General features: G+C 44.4%; 1 protein-coding gene across 1 annotated transcript in view; it reads right to left on the bottom strand.

Annotated features, from left to right (window-relative positions):
* Nucleotides 1–465: 465 nt before the first annotated feature.
* The window catches only part of MCCC2 (methylcrotonyl-CoA carboxylase subunit 2), a 74191-nt gene continuing 47108 nt past the window's right edge, over nucleotides 466–27548 (bottom strand). Inside the window, exons 11-17 of the mRNA XM_075541152.1 lie at nucleotides 24782–24854; nucleotides 20733–20813; nucleotides 18490–18552; nucleotides 13631–13787; nucleotides 7472–7586; nucleotides 4897–4982; nucleotides 466–1618 (exon numbers count right to left, since the gene is read on the bottom strand). Coding sequence (XP_075397267.1) covers nucleotides 1501–1618; nucleotides 4897–4982; nucleotides 7472–7586; nucleotides 13631–13787; nucleotides 18490–18552; nucleotides 20733–20813; nucleotides 24782–24854 — 693 coding nt within the window. The 3' untranslated portion in view covers nucleotides 466–1500. The remainder of the gene's footprint in view (nucleotides 1619–4896; nucleotides 4983–7471; nucleotides 7587–13630; nucleotides 13788–18489; nucleotides 18553–20732; nucleotides 20814–24781; nucleotides 24855–27548) is intronic.

The raw sequence follows: 27548 nt of genomic DNA, 5'->3' as shown, positions 1-27548 counted from the left end.
CATTCTAAGAAAGGTAGAAGGGAGTTGTGGTGGCATAGTGATGACATGTTCAGCTGAGATCCATAAGATCAGCAGTTCTAAACCATGAGCTACTTCTTGGGAGATTGACGGGGCTTTCTACTCCCGTAAACAGTTACAGTCTTGGAAACTCCCAGGAGCAGTTCTACCCTGTCCTATAGGGTCACTATGAGTCAGCATTGACTGGATGGAAGCGAGAATAAAGGCAGAACTCCAAACATACCACCTTATCCTTAACTGGGGGATGGTTCCTGAGAAGGCATTTTATCTAATCTTAGTAAATAATCTTATTTTCTAACATGGATGCAAATTATAAATGAAAAAAATTATTTATAATGCTTAATGTATTCTTTCTGAAAATGAAGAATATGATCATCTATCTACCCCTCTGTTTAAAATTTTTTTAACTTCCTGGCTCAGAAATGAATCCTAAATTGACCACATGTGTTTGAAATATTCATTTTATTAGGAAAACACTATCATCAATGACCTAATTTTTAAAACTATGTGGCAATAAAATGATTTATTTTTTAAAAAAAACAAGATTAGGTGGTCTGAGTATATTGATTACAACATGAATTTTTCATTGATTCAACAGATACATGAGCATTCCACAGTGCCGGGCATGGAACTGCAGGGTGAGTAGGAGGATCCTTGCCTTCACAGAGTCTACATTCCAGCAGGGCAGTGCCATTACAGAAATAAGGCAGTCAGCTGGTGACAGAGGAGACAGGTGGAGCTCTGTAAGAAACTCTAAACCCATCAAGTTCAAATCATGTATGAGGAGGAGAAAAAGGATAGGAGAGAACCACGAAGAAAACCAGCAAAGAATGGCCCACGTGGTTGGTAGAAACTCCGGTGCGTGAAGGCATGGAAGCTGTGAATAGCACTTCAAAGGCACAGGAAGTGCTCAACTCTCAGACTGCCACGGGGAGTGAAATCAGATGAAGACGGAAAAGCGCCCACTGGGACCCAGCAAGAGCTATTGGTAGTGGAAGTGAGGAAGGGGCAGAGGGAGGAGAGAACGGTTCAGAAGTGAGCTCACAGTGCACACAGCTTGGCTGCGGTGGGAAGGAAACAGGACGGCGGCCAGAGGGAGAAGCAAGATGGCTTTTTATACATCAGTGTATTAAATATCACGTATAGTTAGCAGCGGACTCATTGCAGTGGAAATGCAACTCTGTTCACAATCTCAAGAATACCTGGGATTTCCAATACTATTGTGGACAACAAAGGAGAACCACAACCATTCATTCTCTTCATTGTGGGAGATAAAACTAGAACACAGACAGTTCTCTTAAAAAAATTTTTTTTAAGCTCAGCGTCATCAAATAAATAACGTCAGCGATTGTTTCAAGTAGAAAAGTACAATGTGTTGTGTAAGAAAACAGTTTTAATAGTTACGTGTTCCAAAAGTCCTAAAGTTTTAAGGCTATGAATAGTAACTTTGGGTACATGTCCCACGGAGAAAGCTTCAGTCCATTACATCCTGAAGGTGCCGAACTCGGTCTTCTGGATGGGGGCGTTGAGGGCTGCGCTAATGCTGAGACCCAGGACCATTCTGGTGTCCACAGGGTCAATAATCCCATCATCCCAGAGCCTAACAAAAACAAAGACAGAACGTGATTTATTACATATACTTCTGCTCACTTCCCGACTATGTGACATTTCACACTTCAGACAATAGTAACATATCCACTAACTCTTTTGTGCATTAAAAAGTAGCTGGGGCCAGAAGTCAGGTTTGAAAGAGGAATTCACAGAGGCTGCCACAGGTTGCGTTTCCCACGTGATCACAGGATCGGCGGCAGCTCCCAGGGGGCCAGGACGTGGTCACAGGAGCCAGGGCTGCAGGAGCCAGGCAGGGGCTTGGAAGACTTCTCTTTCTAGGAGCCCTCCCTGCCACCTCACAGCAGGAGCAGCGGAAGGTGGATCAGTGAGGCCCAGGGGTCTGCATGGAGACCTTGGGTGCAACCAGGTGACAGTGAGTCCCTGCTGCTCCAGAACAGTAGCAAGCCCCGCTACCACTGCCACCCCTGCGAGGTCCACGTGGTCGGGAAGGTGTGAGGCAAAAGAAGGGCCTTAGGACCGCCCAACACACTCTATGGGCAATGGCCAATGGACAGTGAGCAACTGGGTGTGGGGGGAGGGGAGCGGAGGGAGCGTGCACGGGTGCTGAAGACAGGCATGGCCCCAACTGTCATGTAACATCCATGTTTGCATGATGGCTTGGTGTTTGGAACCTAACTATGTCACAACGTGAAGCGTGCATACCATATTCCACACCCAGAAATGGCAAGCAGGTTGTGCTTTGGGGATTCTGTGGCTGTACTACTGATCTGCATCCGTGCGCTGCCGTCTTACAACCGAGGGGGAGGGGGGAACGCAGCATGAGCTAGACCCAGTTCACAACAGAATGCCACGTTAAGTTAAGGCCTAGCAACTACTTGCTACAAGAACTCTAAACAAACAAACAAAAGCCTTGATTTTAAGATATTGCTACTTATTTCAGGAAAAACTGTCCTGTCCCTCTCCTGCTCATGCAGATGTACAAAATCCACTTGGCGTATTCTTGCCGTGAACGTGGAGAAAGCCATGAACCCCAGGAACAACCATCCACCTCTCCACTAGAGAGGGTGTGCCCAGAGGTCCCCAAAATTCTAGGAAACAAAAAAAATTACTGAATGTTTCAGCACCATTTTACTGTTAAAAATGCCTTCAAATGTAGATCTTCCAATTTTTGCTACAATAAAAAACCAAATAAGAACTTTAAAAGTCTAGATGTGGAGACTTCAGTCTGCGTTTCACTGACGATCTTAAATTTATAAAGAAAAGTGAATGAGAAATCATGCTTGGTAAAGGTTAGGAGTGGGTGGCAATTTTCCTCTTTTTAAATCAACTTGCCTTTGAGATCTGGACATCGCATCAATTATTAAAGCACACAGCCAGAGCAGGAATCAGATCTTGGCTCATAAAACATTCATATGTGGCGCTCTGAAGTATAAACAGCCGATAAAGGAGAGCCACCCCTGTAATCTGTCACCTGTGTCAACTGATCACACACACACCCTTCTGCAGCCCACAGCCAGGCTCAAGAAGGAGGGGCTGGTGCATGGTGTTCATTAAACAAGACTGCCCCCGGTGAGACGTGCTAATGACACACCTGATTAGCTGTGACCATCCAGGCAAGTGGAGCAGCGCAAAGCGGGTGTGCTGTGTGCTGTGGATGGAATGTGTAAGGCTGAAATCAGTGGTTCGCAACCTTCCTGATGCTGCGACCCTTCCATACAGCCCCTCAGGTTGTGGTGACCCCCAACCATAACATTATTTTCTTTTCTACTTCATAACTGTCATTTTGCTACTGTTAGGAATTGGGCAACCCTGGAAAAGAGTCAGTCGACCCCCAAAGGGGTCACGACCCACAAGTGGAGAAGTGGTGGCTGAAAAGAAGCTTCGGAGGATCCAGCAGCAGATGATGGCTCTTTTGACCACGCAAGCCAGGTCCACACCGAACCACACCAGAGCGTTTGCTGGCTCCACTGAGCTTGACTGGACCCTCAACTGGCGTGAGGACCCTTTGGTCTCAGAGAAAGCTGCTGTCTCCCTGTCACCAGCGGGTTCACAAGAGGGTCAAACAAGGGCATCCCTCAATAGACAAACCTTGCTGTCCCTTAACATCTATCGCCAGAGGTCCATCTGAGCCACCTGCTCTCCTGCCTTGAATGCTAATCCTCTGTTGTTCCATTTTTTATATGTGATGATGATGAGGAACATATAAAAATAATAAAGGAATGAGACCATCCCCGTAAAGAGTTACAGTTCTACCCTGGTGGCATAGTGGGCTACAGCTTGGGCTACTAACAACAAGGTCAGAAGTTCAAAACCATTGGTCACTCCACAGGAGAAACATGAGTCTTTCTATTCTTGTCAAGAGCTAGTCTCAGAAACCCACAGAAGCATTCTACCTTGTCTTAAAGGCAGCAACAAATGCTCTCAGCTCCAAGGCAGTGAGCCTTTCTGGTTTTGCTTGTGCTTTGAGTGTTTGCACCTGCAGGGGTGAAGCTCTACAGAATCCCAGGAAGGATGCATTCAAATGAAATGGAGCGTAACTGATGTCCCCCTCTCCCTCACCGGTTTGCCTTCACAAGTCACAGTCATAAATCACAGCCTAACCTAATTTTAAAAGACACAAATAGTTGTTTTCTTTTCTCCATCTGCCCAAGGGAGAAAGGAGCGACATGACATGCAGCATAGATTACTCTTTAGTATGCAGAACATTAAAGTTGTTGGGGAAATAAGCCGTCTGAAAGCTAGGCTGGAGAGCTAGTCTCCAGCCGAGACTGGCCGGTAATTGATGGCCTCCTAAGTGGTAGGAGAAGCGAGCCGTGCGCGTAAGGTCACTCCTGGGCGCTGGGGCGTGGGCACTGCCAGGGACTGATGGCGGTGGGCATGCCGGCAACTTGCCAGCCAGCGCCCGTAAGCGCGCGGCCAACCTTGGCTACCGCCACTCGGGTTGGATGAAAACCGACTGGTCCGTCAGCAGAAAATCACCATCACTGACTTCCGAAACTCCTTAGTTCCCACCTCCTAGCACAGCTCCGAAGCCAGGGCTGAAGACTGCCCCCTCTGGCTGCCCTGCCACGCCATGCCCCCCCCTAGCCCCCTCCAGACCCCAGACACCCCTCTCGCCCCCCAGACCCCAGCCCCCCCAGGGGGCGGAGGGGGCGCAGTGGTGGTGGGGAGGGGCAGCAGCACAGTGTGCAGGGTGACCACACGAGCGTCAGGAGTCCCCCAGGGCTGGGCCATGCGGAGGGCACGGACGGGAATGAGGCTGCTGCCCGGGCAGGGCGCACCGCCGTCGAGCGGCCGGGCTCCTACCGGGCGCTGGAGTAGTACGGGTTGCCTTCCTCTTCAAACTTCCTGAGGATGGGCTCCTTGAGAGCGGCTTCGTCGGCACTGGAGAACTGCAAGACAGGAGGGCGGTCACTCCGGGGCCTCTGGGCAGGGGAGGAGAAGGCAGCGCGTGCTTGCCCCGCAGCCAGGCCTTTGTCAGAGCAGCGCCTCGCCCGTAGATGCACCGTCGCTGCAGTTACCCGCGACCAGGAGGGTCTCCCGTTCCACGCCGCACTCGGCAGCCCATTCGTGGGCGCTTCAAAAAGGGGCATTGCTGAATTATAAAAAAGCCCAACCACACCCGCTGCTAACAGGTCGTTTTGGCCTCATAGTTGGCTACAGTAACTCACATGAACTACACGATATAACAAAGGGGTTACATTATATTTAGCAGCCTGTTTTGAAAGGTGGAGAAGTTTACCTTTTTCATTCAAAACAGCCAGAGTGTAAAAAGTTTTCAAGCTTAACAGGTTCTAAACATCAACCATACCTTGAAGAACTTCTTCAGTTGGCTTCCCAGAGAGCTGGGAGAGGAGAGATTTTCCCCTAATTAGGAATACTTGCCTGTCAAGTATTACTGGGAACAAGTGATAATTAATTCAGGGGTAAAAATCTTCCTAAGAACTTATTTTGAAACCCTGAAAAATATTTCTACTAAAAAACAAAAACTCCCACACCAAAAATAAGGGATTTGTTTCAAATGAATCACCTTTTTTTAAAAAAATAAGGAGCCCAGGTGGTGCTACGGGTTAGTCTCTGGGCTGCTAACTATAAGGTTGGCAGTTCAAATCCACTAGCTGCTCAATGGGGAGAAAGAGGAAGCTGTCTGCTCCCATAAACATTTACAGTCTGTGGTAGTTACATAATCTTATAATCAAACTGAAGCTATATAAACGTGTACAAGTGGTACTCAACCTCTCAATCAGGTCTCAGGCTGATGGTACCTCCTTGAGGGTGTGGGCTTCTCATAAGGAGAGTCTTGGAACAACACCACCCCCTCTGCTTTCACCTTCCTGTTGGCTAACCCAGATTGCTGTCGGAACCAGCACCTTTGGATCCACAGGCTCTGCACCCACTGGCCTGGATCTTCCTGCATTCGGCATCATTGCATGTGGCTGCGTGGGTCTGAAGAGGGACTTAGGGACCAGTATCAGACTTAGGGACTTGTGCTGGCTTGGGCTGGGATGTTTTCTCCCTATAAAATTACTGTTCTTTCTTATACATGGATGAGTGTCCCTGGATTTGTTTCTCTAGTCAACCAGGCCTAACACACAGTTTATGTACACAGACGACGTATAGGGCCACTCTGATTCAGAGCAGACTCGATGGCCCTGGGTTTGGGTTGAGACTTTCTGCAAATATATCATTGTAATGGGTACGCCTCCGAGATGCTGAAGGTTCAGTCCCAGGCCCCGGTGAAAGGCGGACTGCACGACAGCCAGAGCTGTGACTTTTTCACTTTGCAGCGCATACAGAGGTTAAGCTGACACCGCCCTGTCGCAGTGTGCAGCAGCATCGTGAGAATGTTTAAAAGGTGGTGAGAACTAGGTGGCACAGACACACAAAGTGAGCACTTGCCGTTGGGAAAATGGCGCCCAAAGGTTTGCTCAACTCAAGTCGGCCACAATGCTTCAATTTGTGAACAAAACAAAAAACACCGCATCTGCAAAGTACAATAAAACGGAGCATAATCAAACAGGTCTGGCTGTATAAATCAAGAATTTAGAAAGCACTGTGATTGCTCTGTTTTTCCATCGATTTATGACCGTGAGTGACTTCAGATATAGGTGAATTCAGAATTCAAGTGTACCGAAGCACAACTACTTAATAGGCAACTCTTCTGCTGGGCTTCAGAGAGTCTAAGACAGCTTTGACATACCTGGGAGGATTTCATTCCCCTCCCATTCCCACGCTGCCCCTGCCACGAGGGCTCTTTCCTTTGGTCCTGATACCAGTTGGTACTAAAATAAATGTGAAACCGCTACATAAGTGTGTGGCGCTCCTGCAACTCCAGCGTGAGGCACGTGCAGGTGCTTTCAGTGGGCAGGTTATTCCTCCCGTGCTCAGGCGAGGCAGCTGGCCATACGACCGCTCAACAATAAGCTTGAGAAGACAAGGCCTCCTCCATTTGACCTCCTGGCCGTGTAGCGGGCTGTGAGTCCAGCTGCTAACCAGTGTCAGCAGTTCAGATGCATCAGCTGATCCTGGAGAGAAAGAGGCTTTCGGCCCCTGTAAAGACTTAGGGCCTCAGAAAGCAAAGGGACGGTTCTACCTTGTCCTATAGAGCCACGGTGCTTTGGAATGGACTTGATGGACAGTGACTCGTTGGTTTCAATGCTGAGTTCCGGACAATTTCCAGAACTCAGAAGACTCTAACAGAAACACAGATGAAAGAACCCATTTTTCAAAAGCAGCCACTTGCTGGTTTGCCTTTCAATGAGCCCCCATGTCCCTCTCACTTTCCCCCCTTGCGCAAAATCAAGGCCAGGAGATGGTGTGGGGACCCCGTGGCACCGGCGAAAAGCAAACACTGAGGTGGCTAAGGACTTGTGGCATTTACCTGTTTCCCTTCCCGGGCTTTCTGGTCCTTTGCTACTGTGGCTAACACATTTGCTGCCTGCTCTCCTCCCATCACGGAGATCCGGGCATTTGGCCACAGGTAAAGAAATCTAGGACTAAGGGGAGAAGAGAAAAGAGGGTTAAGGGTGGTAGTCAAATGAATTCACAGTTGCTGTCAGAAGCCCATATTTTCCCTTTAAGAACGATCTAGTCACACGTGGCAATCATTTGAGTTTTGGGGGTTTTTTTAATCCCAATGCCTGGAACCCACCACAGACCAATCTACAGGATGAAGCTTGAGCAAAGATATGATTTTTCAGTTCTCCAGGTGATGCTGATGAGTAGTGGTAGTTTGAGAGGCATTCCTTTCAATGATCTCAACTGAGAAGCTCAACTCATATGCTGTAAACACACATACAGACATTTGTAGACTTGATAATACAATGTAACACTATTACAGAGACAGTTCCTTGAAATCCTGATCAATGATTCTCAGTTCTTCCGATGGCTGGACAGCTTGGTTTCCTTGGCTTTTAAAAATGTATTCGCGGTTGTTGGGTACCATTGAGCAAACACAGCAATCCTATGGAAAAAGAACATCACACTGCGTGGCCCTGCTCCAGCCTCGGTTACTCCTGCTTGAGCCCAAGGTTGCAGCCACTGTGTCAATATGCCTTGTAGAGGGTTTCCTATTTTTTACGGACCCACCACTTTGCCAAGCATGATGCTTCCCCAAGATTAGTTCCTCCTGACAACGTGTCTAGGGTATGTACCACCTTTCTGACTCCTAAGGATCATTCTGGCTGTACTTCTTCCAAAGCAGTTGTGCTTGTTCTTCTAGTCATGGTACTGTCAATATTCTTCACCAACACCCTAATTCAAACACATCATTTCCTCGTGCAGTCTTCTTTATTCACTGTCCAACTTTCACATGCATGTGAGGCAAATGGAAATAACATTTGTCAGGTACACTTTCGTTTTCCAAGTGACATCTCTGCTCTCGATACTTTAGAGAGATCTTGTGCAGATTTGACTAGTGCTTTATATTGCTTGAATTCTGGGCTGCTTCTTCCATGAGCATTGATTCTGGATCCAAGCAAATAAATTCAAATGGATTCAAATATAATAACATTATTTTAGCTTCACAAGAACATAAAAAAAAAAAAAGATCATACCACAAAGCTCTTCTAGACCCTAGATCCCTGCGCAGTGAGCCTCCTGGAGCCAGATGGCAGCTATTCCATCAGAGGAGCAGCAGCAGAACCAGGAGCCAGGGCATGGACTTCCCAACCCAGAGAGTAAGCTGAGTGCTTTTGTGCAGGAGGCTGGCTTGCTCCGGGTACTATTGGGGAAGTTGGGCTTGCTGGCTCATGGAAGTGGAGCTCAGTTGCCTTTAGGTTGTGGCTTATAATAGAGAGTGGTGGGCCCTTTGGGCATTTAGCAGCAGACCTGAAACCTTGTAACTTGTCCTGGTAAACAACTACCCTGAGCATTTCTCAGTGACATGACAACTTCAACACTCCCTTCATAAACCCTTTCATTATGACTTTTGTCTGTGAGTTTCTATGTAGCCATTACAATGGATCTTAGAACCCAAAGAAGCAGAATAAAGAACACTAATTTCTCTATACAAAACCTTTCAATACCAGTTGTACAAGCCCCCAATAAAATGATTTTTTAGAAAATAAATCAAACCTTTCAACGTTAGTACACAGAAATCTACCTCATTCTCTTGAATAGTGGCATAGTATTGCACTACATGGCTATTGTCCAATTGTTTAGCTATGGTCTAGCTAGCTAGCGCCTCAATTTTCTACTTCTACAATCATACTGAAATAAAATTTCTTGTAATTAGCTCTCTGGCCACTTGCAGCATGTTTCCGTAACAGAAAATGCCAAACTGTTCTCAAATGTTGTGCTATAGCTCCAGACAAGCACTAACCGCATGGCAAGAGGCCTGTCCCCACACCCTGCCAACAATGGGTATGACATCACCCACCTTTGTCAATGTGGCAGACAGAAGAAAGCTCGCATGTAAATTTGTAACAAGTAGATTCTGATTCACTTGGGGAAAAAAAACTATGAATAAATCATCTTTTTAAAATCCATTTAAATGTGCAAAAACTGTACATATTTTCTTTTCCTCTTTCATTTCGACAGGCTTTCTTTTCAGTTTGCAACATCTGAACCCCTTTGCATCACCATACAGCAGGCAAGATGCACCCAAAGCCTAAAGCGCACATGGCACACCAGCCTCTGTGATCATGAGGTGCCGAGGGGATCAGGTTCAAGCATTTGAAGATCCAAAACAATTATATCGAGGTGAACAAGGGGGGCTGGAATGGAGACCCAAGTCCCATCTGTAGACAATTGGACATCCTCTCACAGAAGGGTCACAAGGAAGGGACAATATATCCAGAGCGCTATTCCTCCTCCACCCCACTCCATCATGACCCAGTTCTATCTTACAAATCCGGCTATATCAGGGCATGTACACAGTTACAGACACGAGCTCTAGATACTCGGAATCCAAGACAGGAACAGTAACTGGAGTAGCGATACCAGGAGGGTAGCGGGAAGGAGGGAGGAGAAGGGGGAGAGAGGGGAAACTGATCGCAATGATCGATGTATAACAGCCCCCCACCAAGGGAATCACTAACAGAAATATGTGTGAAGGGAGATAGCAGATAGTGTAAGATATGAAACTAATAATATATAATTAATCAAGGGTTCACAAGAGCGGGAGGGGGAGGTGAAAAAGAGGAGCTGATACCAAGGGCTCCAGTAGGAAAAAAATGTTTTTAAAATGATGATGGCAACATACGTACAAGTGTGCTTGATACAGTTGATGTATGGATTGTTTTAAGAGCTATAAGAGGCCCCAATACAAATTTTTTGAAGTATTTTCACTCCACCATACTCTCTAATCCACTTAGCTATCTATCTCCTACAAGTACTACATATATTGTACTGTTTTCGTTACTGTAGCTTCACTCTAAGTCTTGAAATAGAGCAAGTCTCTCCTCCTTCTCTTTCCCTTCCCCTATCCCCTCTTCCACCTCCTCCTCCTCCAAGTTTCTTGACTACACTTGGCCCTTTGTATGTCCAAATAAGCTTTTAGAAACAGCTTAAGTTCTATCACAAAAATGTTAAATTCAGATTCAAATTTTAAAATCACAAGCATTTGTTTGGGACTATACTGAACTCAATATAAAATTGAAACAGGTCAATTGGGAGGGATTTTACTTCTTTTCAAATTTTGAAAAATCCAAAGTTTCCATAAACTTGGAATATTTCTCTATTAACCTTTATTTGTTTCAATAATGTTCTATAGTTTTGTGTGTATACTTCTTTAGAATCTTTCATTAGGTCCATTCCTAGGTGTTTCATGTTTCTGAAACTATCATAAATGGAATCTTTTTACTTCATTTTCTAACCAAAATGATTCTTTAGTCTATTACTCACAGAGCCAGCAAACCTGCTCAACCCATTCATCAATTATAACAAGGCACTGTACTTCCCTGGGCACTGTACTGAAACAATCATATCGTCTTAGAATAAGCAAACAGATTTCCTCCTTCCCGGTACTTACCTTTCTTACTTTATTTTCTTACTGTACTGCGCTGGCTAAACTCTCCAGGACAAATTGAGGAATTGATGTGGTAGGAGCAGGCATCATTTCCTCATTCCAAATCTCAGACAAATTAGCATTCCACGTCTCAACATTATGTATAGTACCAGATTAAGGAAGTCCCCCTCGATTCCTAATGTGCTAAGAGTTTTTAATCATAATAGTTTTTCAGTTGTTTTTGAGATGACTGTATAATTACTCCTTCAGATCCTGTACCAATTAATACTATTTTAAAAATCAAGTTTACCTCTCTAAAATTTGTCTAGCTTGGTCAAATGCTATTTTGTATCACGTCATGAATGAAGTGAGCTTTTGAATTTTCTTTCCTGCAAATGTCCTTGTTCGGTTGCAATCAGGGTTATACTAGCTTCATACAACAAAACTGGAAATGTTCACTTTTTCCCTCATTCTAAAAGGATTTTGGTTAGACTGGCTTTATGTCGTCCATACATGTTTTTTAGAATTGAAGCTATCTTGACCTGGAGTTTTCTGCCTGGGAAAATTGTTCATTACAGATCCAATTTCTTTAATATCTATAAAACAATTCACATTTTCTACTTGTTCTTACATCTGCTTTGGTAAGCTGCATTTCTCCAGTTCAACTAAGTTTATGTGTCATAAGGTTTTTAGAATCGCCTCTTAATGTCTATGGTCACATCCTAGTCCTCATTCCAGAGATTGTGTCTAACTAACTGCCTTCTCCGTTTTTCACTCTTGCCAGGGGTTATCAATTTCATTAACCTTTTCAAACAAACCAACTTTCAACCTTATTAGATTCTTCTATTTTATGTTTGCACTTCAGAATGTCCTTCCCCCCCCTCTCCCCACGTTGAACTCGCTGCTCTTTCCCTAACTCCCCGAGCTGAATGCGTTGCTCACTGATTTGTGGCCTTTCCTCTTTTCCAGTACATGCACTTAAGGCTAAAAGTCTCTCCCACAGCGAGACATGAGTTATATCATGGAAGTTTTGATAGATAAAATTGTCATTATTAGACAAGCAGGCAGATGTTGTTGTTATTGTCGGGTGTCTCTGTACAACAGCACAAAACACTGCCCGGCCCTGTGCCATGGTCACAAGTGTTTTCATGCTTGAGTCCATTGACGCAGCCACTGTGTCAATCCATCTTGTCAAAGAGCTTCCTCTTTTTTAGCTGCTCTGTACATTACCAAGCATGACGTCCTTCTCCGGGGACAGGTCTCTTCTAACAACATGACCAAAGTATGTGAGATGAAGTCTCTCGTCAAGCTTGACTCCTAGAAGCATTCTGGCTGTTCTTCTTCCAAGATTAACTCCGACTATGGTGACCTTGTACACAACAGAATGGAAGATTCCCATTCGTGCCTCAACCTCACAATCGTCAGCATGTTTGAGTCCGCTGTGGTGGTTATTGTATCAATCCAGCTCACTGATGTTCCCCTGGCTCTCACTGGCCCTATCCTAGCAATGGGTCCCACTGATGATGTGTCCACAGCAAGCGAGGTGAACAGTGTTCTGCTCTGATCTGCAAGATTTTCATTGGCTAATTCTCAGAAGTTTGCCTCTAGGCCTTTCTTCCTGTTTGCTTTTATTTAGAAAGTCCAATAAGACCACCATGGTAACCCTGATGGTATCAGTGTGGGTAAACATTGAGCTGCTAACCACGAGGTCAGCGGTTCAAAACCACCAGCCCCTCTGTGTGAGAAAGATGAGGCTATCTGCTCCCATGAATATTTACAGTCTCAAAAAAACCCTATACAGTTTTGCTATGAGTCAGAATAGATTCGATGGCAGTGGGTTTTTGCTTGAGCACTGTGGCAGCTACATAATCTACTGTCAACCTGATCGAAGGGGTGCAGCTTGATGACCTCCTATGGAGGCACGACAGAGATAAATAGCTCCCTGGAGGCCAGACACACTCTCTCTGCTTGGTATCACTGATGACAAGCCACATGGAGCCATGCTGATGAAGCCGGGACCCTGGAGTTGAAGGAGCCACACGGAGATCCACTCCAGCGCTGAGATGCTTCCATCACCACTGGATCTACAAAACTTTCCACCCACTGGCCTGTGATCTTCCTGCATTCAGAGTCATTTCATGTCTTCATGAGTCTGAAGAGGAATTTATAGACTAGTATCGGACAAATGGGCTAATGTCAGATTTATGGACTTGATGTGGATTGGGCTGGGATGTCTTCTTAATATACAATTTCTCTTTGACCCCAAACTCTCTCTTATATACATATGAGTGTCTGGATATTTCTCTAGTCAACTCAGACTAACACAAGCATAGCTCACGACAGCATGGCAGCCACACACATGACAGCATGACAAACTGAGGGTGGTGGTTTTCATTCGGAGGCACCGCAAGATGCCGCCTCAGTCTCATCACAGATTTCCTCCATGCAGTATCTGTAGTGTGACGGCACAGATTATGGAATAACTGGCTGTGGTGTGCGGATGCGCTCCTGTATTCATAACAAAGCAGAATGAGTTTATCTTTTATAGTTACATCTGAAACATGTTTCAGATAAAATCTTGATGCCACCTACCTGTATGCTCTGCCGCACATCCCATAGTTTCCAGCTCCGTACGATCCCCCAATGATGACTGTGATTTTAGGCACATTGGCACAGGCTACAGCAGCCACCATCTTGGCACCATCCTTGGCAATTCCTTCAGCTTCATAGTCTTTCCCAACCATAAATCCTACAAGAACAGAAACAGCCTTGGGTGATAGAATTCTCTCAAGGTATTGTAAGGTACATTTTGCCTTAACCTGATTCGACTATAGCTCTCTCACCCTGATATTTCTATATGAGAAAACTTGTATGCCCCTAAAAAGTTATTTTTTAAACTTTCTTAAGACAGTCCATGACATGCCACAAAAGCTTCTATGATGATGCAATTCATCTTCAAGAAAATAGCTCAAAACAACAGCTTGATGGTGAAAGAATGTGACGTGGTGAGCTAAGGAAAAAGCACAGCGGCAAGCCCAGCAGGGAGGGCCTCGGTGCGCACTGACCTGGTCAAAATATGGGCTCTGCTTTCTGAAGCACTGTGTTAAAACTTTGATGAAGTGGAGATTAATGTTTTATAGAGATGTTAAGAGTCCCTACCAATGACTCAATAGTGAGATTCTACAAATATGATAAGTTCAGGATCCTTCTACATCCTTTTTTAAGTGTTATTAGCATATAATTCATGTATAATAGAATACCATGATTTAGACATATTTAAGAATATACAATCATCACCACAATCAATTTTAGAACATTTTCTTTATTCCTGTACTCACAACCCCAAGAAACTATTAAACCAGTTACTGTCTCTATAGAATTACTTATTCTGGGTTTTATATAAAGAAAAATATACAAATCCTACCCCCAACAATTACAAAATAAAACACAAAAAGACTTCAATCCCAAAAATTCACTGCCAGGACCAGTGGTGAGAGTGGCAATACTGGGAGGGTGGAAGGAGGGTGGGGTTGAAAGGGGGAACCGATTACAAGGATCTACAATATAACCTCCTCCCTGGGCAACGGAGAGCAGAAAAGTGGGTGAAGGGAGATGTCGGACAGTGTAAGACATGACAAAATAATCATTTACAAATTATCAAGAGTTCATGAGGGAGGGGAAGCAGAGAAGGGGGGGGGAAATGAGGAGCTGATGCCAAGGGCTTAAGTAGAGAGCAAGTGTTCTGAGAATGATGAGGGCAACGAATATACAAATGTGCTTTACACAATTGATGTATGTATGGATTGTGATAAGAGTTGTATGAACCCCAATAAAATGATTTTTTTAAAAAACCTCAATGCCATCAAGTCAATGCTGATTCCTAGTGACCAGAGAAAGCAGAAAATGATAAAAACTAAAATAAATTTTAAATGAGGTAAAAGGGAGAACAACTGATAAGATGTTAAATTCTGACCTGACCACGTCTGCATTAATCTACCTTCCCGTGCACTCTGCGAGCAAGGTCACTGACATCCCTGGTCAGTGGTCAGAGGGGATTCATGGGAGATTAGTCTGCTTCCTCGACTCTGGTGAAAATGCTCTGGAGAACCACCATGCACTCTGGGTCTGGGACTCCTCCCGCTTCTCGCCCCAAACTCCAAGTCAGGCTCTGACCAGTTTCCAGGGAGAGTATTTCATCTATGAATCACAGACTCACCTGTCTATTTGGTCATCAATACTTCTGCTTCAGAAGCCCTGGGAGCATAGTGGTCATGCATTGAGCTGTTAACTGCAAGGTCCACAGTTCAAAACCACCAGCTGCTCCATAAGAGAAAGACAGGGCTTTCCACTTCCGTAAACATTTATAGTCTCGGAAGCTCACAGGTGCAGGTCTTCCTTGACCTATGGGGTCGCTGTGAGTGGCTATCACCTGGATGGCAGAGTTTGGTTTTTGTATTCCTGCTTTCACCCAAGGGTGCCTGACAAAAACAACATTCCTGCTTTGAGGAGAAAGAAGAGGCTACCTTCTCCCATAAACACTTAAAGCCTCAAAACGCCATAGAGGGTCACTGAGTTAGAATCAATTCAGTGGCAATAGATTTGGGTTTTTGTTGTTTATTCAAGCCTTGTAAATTTCCAGTATCATGTCATTCAATCCAACTCGTAAAAGGGAGCTTCAAAAAGTACATGGAAAATTTTCATTATCTTTTCATTCAATTTTTCCACAAAAGTTTTGAAGTCCCCTTATACTCATGATGCACCAGTATTGGTGCTGGAGTTTTTCTCAGTAATGAGAAAAACAATTAAAAATAAAATGATAAGCCACTATACTATGTAAAAAAAACATATTACATGAAGATACACTAAAATGCCAGATGCTATTTGAAGGTATTTACCAGCTTTTCTACGTTTGCTTTATTGAGTACGCATTCTTTTCTATTGAACAGGGTGAATTGAAATTCCTTAGTAGGACCTTTCTTTCCATAATCTTTTTTTTTTTTGTGAATGCCTTAAAGATTCTATTTTTTTTAATTTTATTAGGGGCTCATACAACTCCATACACACATCAATTGTGTAAAGCACATCTGCACATTCTTTGCCCTCATCATTCTCAAAGAACTTGCTCTCCACCTAAGCCCTTTGCATCAGGTCGTCTTTTTCCCCCCTCCCCCATAATCCCTTTTGTGATGTATTGCAAATTATATCCTGTGGTTATAACCCCATTTTGGAAGGAGTTCTCTGCTATGCTAATGGACAGGATGAAGGTGGAGTGCATTCTGAGTCTCCGCCACACAAGAAGGGTACGGGCGCCATCTTGGAAGCAAAGAGAGAGAATTCCTGAGGCCATCACAGAAGAAGAGCTACCAACTACCAGTGGAACACATGGGAAATCCGTGTGCCGCAGAAGCCGAGGCAGGGAGGGCCTGCGCCAGAACAGAGGCGCGGCTCTGGAACGATGAGACTGAGGCAGAACAACGAGCGGGACCACGGGACCATGTGGCTGAGAGGCAAGACCAGAGAGAGACTTGGCTGCTGGCTGAGGAGAAGCATTGCTGTGGACCAAAGACTGTATCCCTACTGTTTACTGATCCTGATTTGTGGTAGCATGTCAATAACCCCCCACAGGATGATTTATAAAAGGAGAAATGATGTCTCTAAAGTGGTCTTGGACATATATAAACCATAGATACGTGGATGGATTTTGAGCTTGCACTACTTGCGGCCCTGACCTAAGAACAATTCGTTCTTATGACATGCCTTCTCCACACTTGCCCTCGTGAGAAGGTCACTGAGGAGACGGGTGCCATAGCAAAGTGTGGTGAAGAAATGAGATGGTGGCCGCTGGTAGAAAGAATGGCATTGCTTCTTTTGCTGTGAATGACATGGCGAATCCACAGAGAAAGGAACTGCATCAGCAGTTTCCCGGGTCGCGACCGGGACGTTGGGAGAAAGGGAGCGAACAAGGAGCATGAGAAAGAAGAAAACGTCCTGAAACTGATTATGGCGGTGATCACACAGCTCTTTGGAAAATGTCTGCACCACCAAATTGTATGGTCTGTGAAATACGTGCCGATACAACTGTTATAAATAAATAATAAACCCCCCTAATTTTGAGTGTTGGCTCAAAATTAGTATGCAGTCGTTGCCAGAGGTTATCGACCGGCGCAGGGAGGTAGAGTGCTGCGGGAGCACGGATGGGAAGAAAGAGGGAGGGTGGAAGCACGGCTGATCTCTGCTTGGGGTCAGATACGGCCACGGGACTGCTGTTTGCAAGACAAACAATAAACGCCCCCGTGGCCTCCTTCTGTCCGTTCCCTCGGCTGAGGTTATGAGCAAGCACAGTGAGGACTGCAGCTCCAAATGAAAGTCTGTCATCTCTTCAGCTTCTATTGCGCTCAAAGTGCCCACAGCACTGTCCCTTGGGTTTTCGGTTTGTCATCAGACTGTGCCTGGTACAGGCCACAGCTACTGCGGGTCAGAAAATAGGCAGCTGAGTCGGACCCAAAGGACAACTGTTGAGAGCCAGCAGTTGTGCCAAGGGCTCAAGTGGAAGGAAAATGTTTTGAGAATGATGATGGCAACATATGTACAAATATGCTTGACACAATGGATGTATATATGGATTGTGAGAAGAACTGTACGAGCCTCCAATAGTTATTTTTTAAAAACGTCATCAGTTGTGTCTTTTGTATTTGATCCTGATTTTTTACTTCTGTTCATATTTGATTATTATTTTGTTCCATTTTCTTCCCCCTTGGTGAGGTAGACTTTCTTTCCAATGGTAGTAAAGATATATGCAACAAGAAATTTGTCATTTCAATATGCTTCTTTTTTCATAAACATCTTTCAACCCCACTGCAGAAACACATAGTACGTACTGGAACAGTTTTGGGAAGTTTGCCAAATCCTACACTGTTTTATCGATTCTCTTCTCTTTGGCTTAGCTGAGTAACTTGACACTGGAGCTTTCCTGCTTCACCTGCCTTCCTGCCAGGCCCCCACAGCCTACTTTTCATGGTTGGTTGCGATGTCACAATGACCTTGGAAAGTAGAGCTCCACTGGACAAGGTAAGTGTAGAGTGGGGTCAAGTATCGGAATGAATTCAAGTTTAGAATAAACTAGATTGAGCCTCAGCCAAACCCAATGTCCAGTATGAGACTCATCAGAAATAAATACTCCCACGCTCCCCCAGTTACCTCCAACAAACCCACCCTATGCCCCTTCTCAAACTTCTTTATGAGCACTTGACTCCTCTGGACTCTGAAAATAAGAAGACTTCCAAAAGTTTCTGGAACAGTGAAACTGAAAGATAATGGAATTTTCCACGAACATTTGCCCCCTCATACACAAATGGGATTTTGTTCTTGGTGCTTTTCCCCCCAACAGTCTTCCACCATCACCTCTCCCCCCACGCCTCTACCGTAGAGCTGGTCCGCACGCTGCTAATTACCAGTAATGTTTTGAAGGAAGAGCAGGGGAATATTTCTTTGGCAGCATAACTGGATGAAGTGAGCTCCCTATAATCAAATAAAAGTCTTGTTAGAGAAGGATTACCAGATCTAGAATCATCGTATATCCTAAAAACACACAACTGAGTCAAATATAAGAAAGAGCACACGTTGTGTGGCTCGTCTGGCTGTGGTGAGCCCTCATCGATAGGCATGTGACTGTAGGTTTGTGCTGGACTTGTGTTGCACAGTCACCCGTGGGTGTGATCCCTGGGGCACACCTGGGGGACACCTTTCAAGGGGGTGAGAAAGCCCACCGTGACGTTTCAGACGGCCAGAGAAATGTAAATAACAGAGAAGAACGATCAGATATCTCTCGGTGAGATCCCCGTGCGTTGCTGTCAACCGTCTCCAGTTCTTCACTATTAGACGGAAGACAAACCTGAGGGTGGCTATGGACCAGAGCCAACTCCACAACTCTACTGCTCACACCCAAAATGACAACGGGGCTGCCCAGAAAGACATTCACACTTAACGACCACCTGAAATCCTCTCCTGCACCCAGATCACAGGCAAATCCATCTTTATTACCAACTCTAAAAAGCTCATTGCCTTCAAGTAGACGTCTACTCATCTTGACCCCTGAGGACAGGGTAGAACTGCCCCTGTGAATTCCCGAGACTGTCACTGTTTATGAAGGGCGGTGGGTGGTTTCAAACTGCTGACGTTGTGGATCACAACCCAAAGCATAACCACTGCGTCTTGTGGGTTCACTTACCAACACTACCCACCCCGAGTACGTGGGGCTGTTTCCAAACTTGAACCTAGGAAATTAATTATTTACTAGAACAAAAATATGACTAGTCTTTTCTCATATCTTCTAAAGATTACAGGACCAAGAAAATGGATTCAAACTGCTTCCTTTATGTTTTGCTTTCCATCTGCTGATCCCTCTACCTCTGCTGGAGATGTCTGGAGAGGTGCAAAACCTCAAAGGAATTGCTAGACCTCAATATGACTCCCTATGTACAAGCATGAGGAAATCACACAGACCTCTGTGGCTTCTTTCAACAGTTCCAAACTGAGGCCAAACAAAATGCTCAGGCTTATTTGTGCCATTGTGTTTGGCCTCGGTCTGACATTTCATCTAGTGAAATATGCATATTACATATTCATTAAATGTCATTATGTCAGAAATACTTAAGGAAACATTCACTATATATGCGCTATTACATGAAAACAGGTAACACAGCTCTCTGTATACATTTGTATAGCAGTATATAAAAATACCTATATAATAACTGCGAACATCAATTTTATATTAGAAAAAACAAAGAACTATAACAAAATGTTTCTGCTATGATTATGGATGATTTTTAATATTTATTATTTTTCCTTTTTTGTTTTAAATAAACGAGTTGGGTGAGCAATAATAGAGAAATACAGAAACTGACCTCATTGGTAAAGTATTTTACCAAAGCCAAATTCTCAGAATATGAAAGGGATTAACTGTAATGTTATCTATATTAATAAGACACCTCTTACCTTGTTGGACACTCTTTGTCATTTGAAGAGGCTAAACATCTTTTTTTAATTAAAATAATTTATCAAGTAAATGGATTACACTTAGCTTAAGTTTAGATAAGTCTAAGACAATGAATGCATGAAAGCAAATATTATGCAAAAATAGTCAATAATTCCTCTTCTACAGCCAAAGCTCCAGTAATAGGCTCTATTTTATCATCCCATTTCCAAAATGTCAAAGCAGCAGAACAGAGATAAACTTACAACAGATTAAAACAAAATAAGTAAATCCTGTCTCAGAACTACCTGAAGAGGATCTTAGAATATTTCCTCACAGGAAGCACTAGATAATGAAATTCTCTGGATATGTTCCTTAGCTTCTTAGACTGTGCCAATGTCTCTATAGAAATTATAACTCAAACATTTTATACAAACTTTCCTAAAATTAGTGCATTTGGTTGTTAACATGGCTCTCGACCGTTCATCAGGTTAAGGTAAGCCACGAAAACAACTCGTTCCAACACTCACAGGCATGAGAGCGAGAAAACATGTGTGCATGTGAGCATACATGCACGCATGCACACACGCAGAGAGTCCTGATTGCTAAAGTAATTGGTTAAACATTAAAACTTTTTTATAACATTTTAATTCACTCACAGATCTTCAAAATTCATTATGGTAAGCCAAAACAGAAAATCTCAAAAACACTTTTTAAGAGTACTTGCCTTTTTTGCAGACTCAGAAAAGAGAACACCATTGTTGCCAATGATCCCTATGGGGTATCCAAATATTCTAGCAAATCCTCGAAAGAAAATTCAAAAAAGATTTATGTATTTCAGAGGACTTTTAATTTACAATAACAAATACACATTGATGCATGCTCTTGTTTTGGATCAAAGTTTGAACAGTAGAGAAATTCTATTTATAATCTAAAACAGTTCGTGTCACAATTCTTTATGCCTACGGTACTAGTCTGGGTAGTTTTAAGGAATTCGCTCTTTTCCTTGACTCTCTAGAAAGCTGGGTTACGTGCAAAGACCACTCTCTTGGCTGGCTGGTGTCACCCATTCAACTCTCATTCAGCACATCCCTGACAGCTGCTAGGACTTGGGCTTAGGGATGTACTGAAATATGGCAAAACAAAGACACATTGCCTTTTAAAAGTCAACTTTAAGATCTACTGGCCAGGTTGCGTGACTAACTTGGCTGAAAGCACCTGCAGTAACGTTAAGGCCTTACAAGAAAAAGGATAAATAAATAAATTGCAGCAGAGGCAACTGGGGGTGGAGGGAAGAGACAAGAACACAGTCAAGCCTGGTGCTAAATAAGTTCAAAGTAAGAAACCTAGTTAAGCTTGGAAGAAGAATCAATCGCTCCCCTTTTCACTTTGGTGTTTATATATTTTCCTTCTCCTTTCCAGAAATGTCACTTGAACTTTCTCTACCACTCTGAACTGCCAAGCTAGCTCACTCACACACACACGCACGCACACACACACGCACACACACGCACACACACGTACACACACGCACGCGCACACACACGCACGCACAAGAGGGAAGGGGAAAGAACCAGAAGAGCTCAACTTTTAGGTGATTTCAGGGGAAGCTAATTATTCTGAAAGGTCCACAAAGAACTCCATTAGAGGGCCTTTCCAAGAGTGTGATTTTTCAACCAGGGAAGTGAAAAAGAAAAAAAGCCTACGTTAAGGTGTCAAATGCTTGGAACTCAAGAGTCACAAGTCAGCTCCTGGAAGTGGGTCGGAGACAGGGTGCTAGCACAGGCCCTGGAACAAAGAGCCCTGTCTGTGCAAGCCACAGCCGACGCGCAGCGGCTGAGAACCAAGTCAGACTCGCCCAGGTCAGCTCGTTCAGGATAAAGTCACGGGTGAGGTGCTGGTGATCGTTGCACAGCATGACGGACCAGGACACTGAAGAATGGAAGTAAGAACACTGAATGTATACCACTGGGCTGGGTCCTTTACTCTCTCTCTTGCTTTATTGTGGGTGGCTGTTGGTGTTTTAATCACTGTATGTGATAATGTGACACTGATTTGATGACTGCCTAGATTCCTCCTTGGCTTTCAAACCTAAATTCCCAGCCAAAGTCTGGGTGCACATCCTGTGTGGCAGCGCCACTTGCAGAAGCAATTTGGCAAGGGGTTAAATTCTAAAATGGTCTATCGGTCGACTTCTAGCCCTGCCCCACCCTCAAAAGGAGACAGGAACCGAGCACATCACTCACCTAAGATCTATCCACTAAGATCTATCCCTGAAGATGCTCTGACTTGTTCCCAAACAGACCTTCAGCCTAAATAGCTGGGCCTGCTTGGGGCAACTCAGGCCCAGGGTTTGCACATGCCCTACTATAAAAGGGGGCATCAAAATGTGTGTGGAAAAGTCCATTACCTTTTAGTTCTACTCAACCATGAACTTTGAAGGCCTCTTGCATAAGTACACCCATGGAGGGAGGGCCTTCATCAACTTCCTGACCAAACATTGAGGTCCAGACCAGAAAGTAATCTAAGAAACTCATAGGACGTACATATAACAAGTGTTGATGCAGGAGGCCTTCTTTTTAATCACTTTATCACGGGTTCGTACAACTCATCATAATCCACACATAGATCCATTGTGTGTCAAGCACATTTGTACATTTGTGGCCATCATCATTCTCAAACATCTGCTTTCTTCTGGAGACCTTGCTATCAGCTCCTCATTTTCCCCTCCCTCCTCGCTCTGCCCTCCCCCATGAAACCTTGAAAATTTATAAATTATTATTCTTTTGTCGTATCTGACAGTAGGAGGACACTTGTAACAGCTGCCACCGAGACTCACCCTTCGCCTGAGCTCTCACACTCATCACGCTTCCCGAACCTTCATGCCCCTTCCCCGCACTCTCCCACGTCCACCTCACATCCCCACGCCTGCCCCATTCGCCTCTGCCGACCCTGCCCCCTCCCATCGGCCACTCACTCAGCCCCCACGTTTCCTTCCTGCCTCCCGACTTCCCAACCTTATCTGAATTCAAGGCCAGTAAGGATGCATCCCTGTATTCCAGGGGCAAGTCTGCCATTAAGCAGATGACCAGGGTGGCCCGTCCAACTCTAGGGAGAGCAGAAACGGATCTAACTTGTTTTCAACTGCTTCACACTGAGGGTGCATCCTGAGCTGACCCGTGACAAAGCCTGGCTATAGATCAAACAAAAAGCCCTTAATCACCTAAATACCAAAATACAAAAACATAAATTCTGCTCCCAGTTGAGCCCTTTGCTTGCTTTTAAATCAGATCAGGAGAAAATCCTGCGACTTATCCTTGAAGTCTCAACATGTATTTGCAATTTGGGTTTTGCAGTGAGTTTCTATTCTACTATGATATGCTGTCTTCAGATTAGCTGCTACAAGCGTTTGAAGATCAAACCAAATTCACAATATGTGTTGGGGCATTTGTCCAAGAGAGACTATTAGGGACCTAGTATGTGTTTCTTGTGGGAAACAGAAAGATTTCTCCCAAGTTGTCTCCCCTAAATGTATCCCAAACTTAGCTGCTTGCTACCCATGGCAAATGACTATACACTTGGAGGTCAAAGAAGCAGGTCAGAGGATATTCTCCTTAAGGGTTATCAGCCACCTAGAGCAAGCAGTCACCACTGTTTATCCCACAACAAGTAGAACTCACTCCCTTCTAATAAGGATAGTAGTTGACTGCTTCCTTGTAGGAGACCCCAGAGAGGTCAAGCCCACCCAAGGGTGACCAAGGTTAGGCTGCCATCATGAATCTAGGGTCCACCCATCTTGTCACATGTATACCTCTAGTCCCTCCCCTTCCTATGTGCACACCCCCAGCTCATTCCCTTCCTGTCACGCTTATGCCTATTGTACTGCCCCTTCCTCTGACGTGTGGTTACCTGTAATCACGCCCCCTAAAGAGATAAAACTCTTGGTTATCAATAAAAGGGGGCTCTCCTGCACTCGCTCCAGGGCTCTCCCCAAAAGTACCACCAAGCGGGGCTGAGGTGAGCACGCTACCATGAATTGTGTCTGACTCCATTACTTCAATCTCTCTCCTATCTCTCATGCTCTCTGTGACTTCGCTATAATCTTATTATCACCATACAATCGCGCCTCCCGGACCAGTGATGATTTGTTGGGGGCCCTCCCTTCCCCACAGTTTCTAATATTTTTCTTCAAAAGTCTATAAATGTAACCCTTTAGACGAAGTCTTAATTTTCACAAACATCCTTTTTTGTTGCGGTTATTCCCCAAGATAGACTGCCCTGATTTCAGGCATTCTCAAACTAATACTTGCAAAAGTTAACTGACGCAAGAGCTCTGCAGAAGCTCTGAAAAGCTCTCAACCTCTCTTGTCAGCTTGGGAGAGTTAAACATCACACAAAACTACTCGGTAGAATTGGAGACAAGAGAACAAAGGAGGGATTGCTGGAAATTTCAAAATGGTATCATTGTCTAGGGAAACAAAAAGAAATACAAATATTTTCTGCTAGCTACACTAGGAACAGAACATTTTAATACAGTTAAAGCTGCAAAGTCACAGAGAAGGGCCCAGCCACACTGCTGAACTGTCTTGTCACCTGGTTAAACTCTGGATCCAGTTGCTAACAATCTCTAAGACACAACTGCTTTGGGGACACTGACTCCTGTATTTTCACTGCTCAAAGCTCACGCCAAGCATTTCAATGCTGTGAGACAAGACCTCACTGTTTCCAAAGTAATACAAAATGTTCACAAGTCCAAGTCTTCTCATTCATACCTGTGACTAATGTGTCTCCATACAAGGCCTTGAACTCATTGAATCTGCTTCCATCCACGATTCTAGCAATGACCTACAAGGGAAACAACAGTGTCCCGGAGAAACTGCATTAAAAAGAATGTTTGTGTTAAACTTATTTATAAGGAAAACAAATTCACAGTGAGGCTGTCGCTTTCACAAACTTTCACCCCACACAGAGAAATCTCACCAGAATTCCACTGTGCATGCATGTCCAGAAGCCATGCTGAGCTCTGACTTTACACTTCACTAGAAGCACCAGGTTCATACACACAAGGAACAAGAGCAGCAGCCTGAGAGCATCAGGGACTGCCCACTGCCTGTTCGGAGCTTCTGGGGTTCAGTTAAAATGAGGGGAGTATGGCACAGAGCTAGGGTCAGAAGATAGGGGCACTGAGTCACAGTGACACTTGTGGTCTCGGTGCCCTTGAGTACACCGTTTAACCCTTCTCAGTCTCTGCTTTCACTTCTAGGAAGCTAGGACAAAGCAGTGAGAACGTAGTGGATTCAACTGTGGGAAGAATGCTGAAATTAAGAATCAGCTGAGAGACCCAGCTCCTACCACTGAGAAACCAGAATCACTGACTGGCCCCCTGAGAGCCTCTACGGCTCTGTTTCCTCTGTTTAGCGTTATTGTTCAAGGTCTCACTAAACACTGCCTAATTCTCACTGTAAGTTGCTGCTGCTACTGCTGCTGCTAATAAATAAAAGCTCAGTAGGGAGCCCTGGTGGTGTAGCCGTCACACACTGGGCTGTGAGCTGCAAGGTCAGCAGTACAAAACTACCAGCTGGGCGAGCAGACGGGAGAAAGATGGAGCCGTCTATTCCCACAAAGAATTACAGCCAAGGGCAGTTCTACACTGTCCTCTAGGGGCGCCATGAGTCGGTGCTGCCGCGACGCCGTGAGTTTGAGGATTCTGAATTGGATGCGCTTGAAGGGTCACGCCACATACACAGTATCAGTCTGAAACACATAGAAGTGAGAAAATCGCTTATCCTTAAGGCTCCTAGTTATGCAAGAGGGCCATTTCAAAGACCATCGACCATGAAGCCTACACAGACTTCACCAGGAACTATTTTAGATGACAGGCATTATCTTTCCATCTAGCTTACATCTCCCTGTTTAGGCTTCCCATAGCAATCACATCAACCAAAGCCTTCTTTCCAAGATGCCCAGGCTAAAAATTGAGTGAGTCTATCCCAATCTCTTTTCTTTTCTTAAACTGAAAGTTTTGAATCATTCTTTAGTTATTTTCCTAAGAGGTTTGACAATATAATGGGAAAAATCATCGTTCTATTCCAGGTGCTAAGTACTTCCAAAAGCGTGCTGTTTAATAAGCAATCAACGTATAACAACTACCATTATTTTCACACACTCAAACAGTAAACAGCCCCAAATAACCATTACATCTTGGAAATAATTAGCAGATGAAAACTTTTTCATGTGGAGAAAGAAGGTGATTTACTGAGGACAGCAAGGGCACTGATACAAGAAATCTACAAAAACAAAGTGACTTGTGATGGCTATATTTTATGTCAACTTGCATCAGGACGGCCTAAGGACAGCTCCTTGGGGGGTGGCCTTTTTATATGAGATACTGTGGAGAACATCTCACTCTCTTGCCCCTCCTCCTTCCTACACGTCTGGGATTGGCAACTGATATGGCCTGCCAACCTGGGAGCTGCAATGCCCTGCCATGTTCCTGCCACCCACCTTGGATCCATGTGACTCTGACCCCACTGGCCTGTGATCTCCCCGTTTCCCACTTCACCTTCTTGCTCCATTAGCTGGCAGATGTGTGAGTCTTCGGGGGTTCCAACAGGCATCTGACACATGGACTTGAGCTAGACTAGGCTTGGCTGCTTACTTGATACAAATTTCTTTCATGACATAACGCTATTTCTTATACATATATTAACATTCCTGATTTTGTTTCTGTAGAAAACTCAGCCCAACAAACTACACCAACTGGGAGAAGACTCTAGGGTCATTTAAAGTAACATGACCTTTCTCTTACAATACCAACCTACATAAGACACACTGACTCACTCACAAAACCCAAGTTTCAGGAGGTTTTCAGAGTGTCAGGTACTATTCCAAACTCTAGAAACAGAAACCAAAACTCAACAGAAGTTAAATCCCAGCACCCCTGACTGGAGGGATGCGGACTGACCCTGGGTTCTCCAATCGCTAATCTCACAGCTCCATGCCCACTCAGGAGCTGCATACATGACGTCCTTCCTACTGTAGAAGCGCGTGCTACGCTGTCGTCACAGTCAGGAGGATGAATCCACAAAAAGGATCATTTTTTAGGAAGGTTTGAAAGAATATACCTTTTAAAAAGGATTTCCATTAAGATGAAATGGAAATACCTGAATGGTTAGATTTGTATCACTTTTTCTATATCCCTCCTCAAGAACTATAAAAAACACTAATGCTGAAAAGAATGACTAGTTCAAAGAATGACTACAAAACTGCTCATCCTGCCTGAAGCATCTCCTTTTTCAAGCGCATCAGCGTTTAAGAGCCATATTTGCTGTGCCTTTAATTAACTGGAAAGTCAAACTAGAAATCTCCTTCTAAACTTTACAACTGACAAGTCATTTGCTGGTATAAAGCTACCAATTGATGCACCTTAAAATCCAAGACAGCATGCTCTCCAGACATAACAGGGTGTTGCCTAAATAACTACTGTATACACTCGAGTATAAGCCTTCACAAATATCAGCTGAGGCACCTAATTTGACC

The sequence above is a fragment of the Tenrec ecaudatus genome, chromosome 2 (genome assembly GCF_050624435.1).
Source record: "Tenrec ecaudatus isolate mTenEca1 chromosome 2, mTenEca1.hap1, whole genome shotgun sequence".
NCBI lineage: Eukaryota > Metazoa > Chordata > Mammalia > Afrosoricida > Tenrecidae > Tenrec > Tenrec ecaudatus.
The sequence above is the reverse complement of the archived record's forward strand: the minus strand, read 5'-3'. Positions and strand labels throughout refer to the sequence as shown.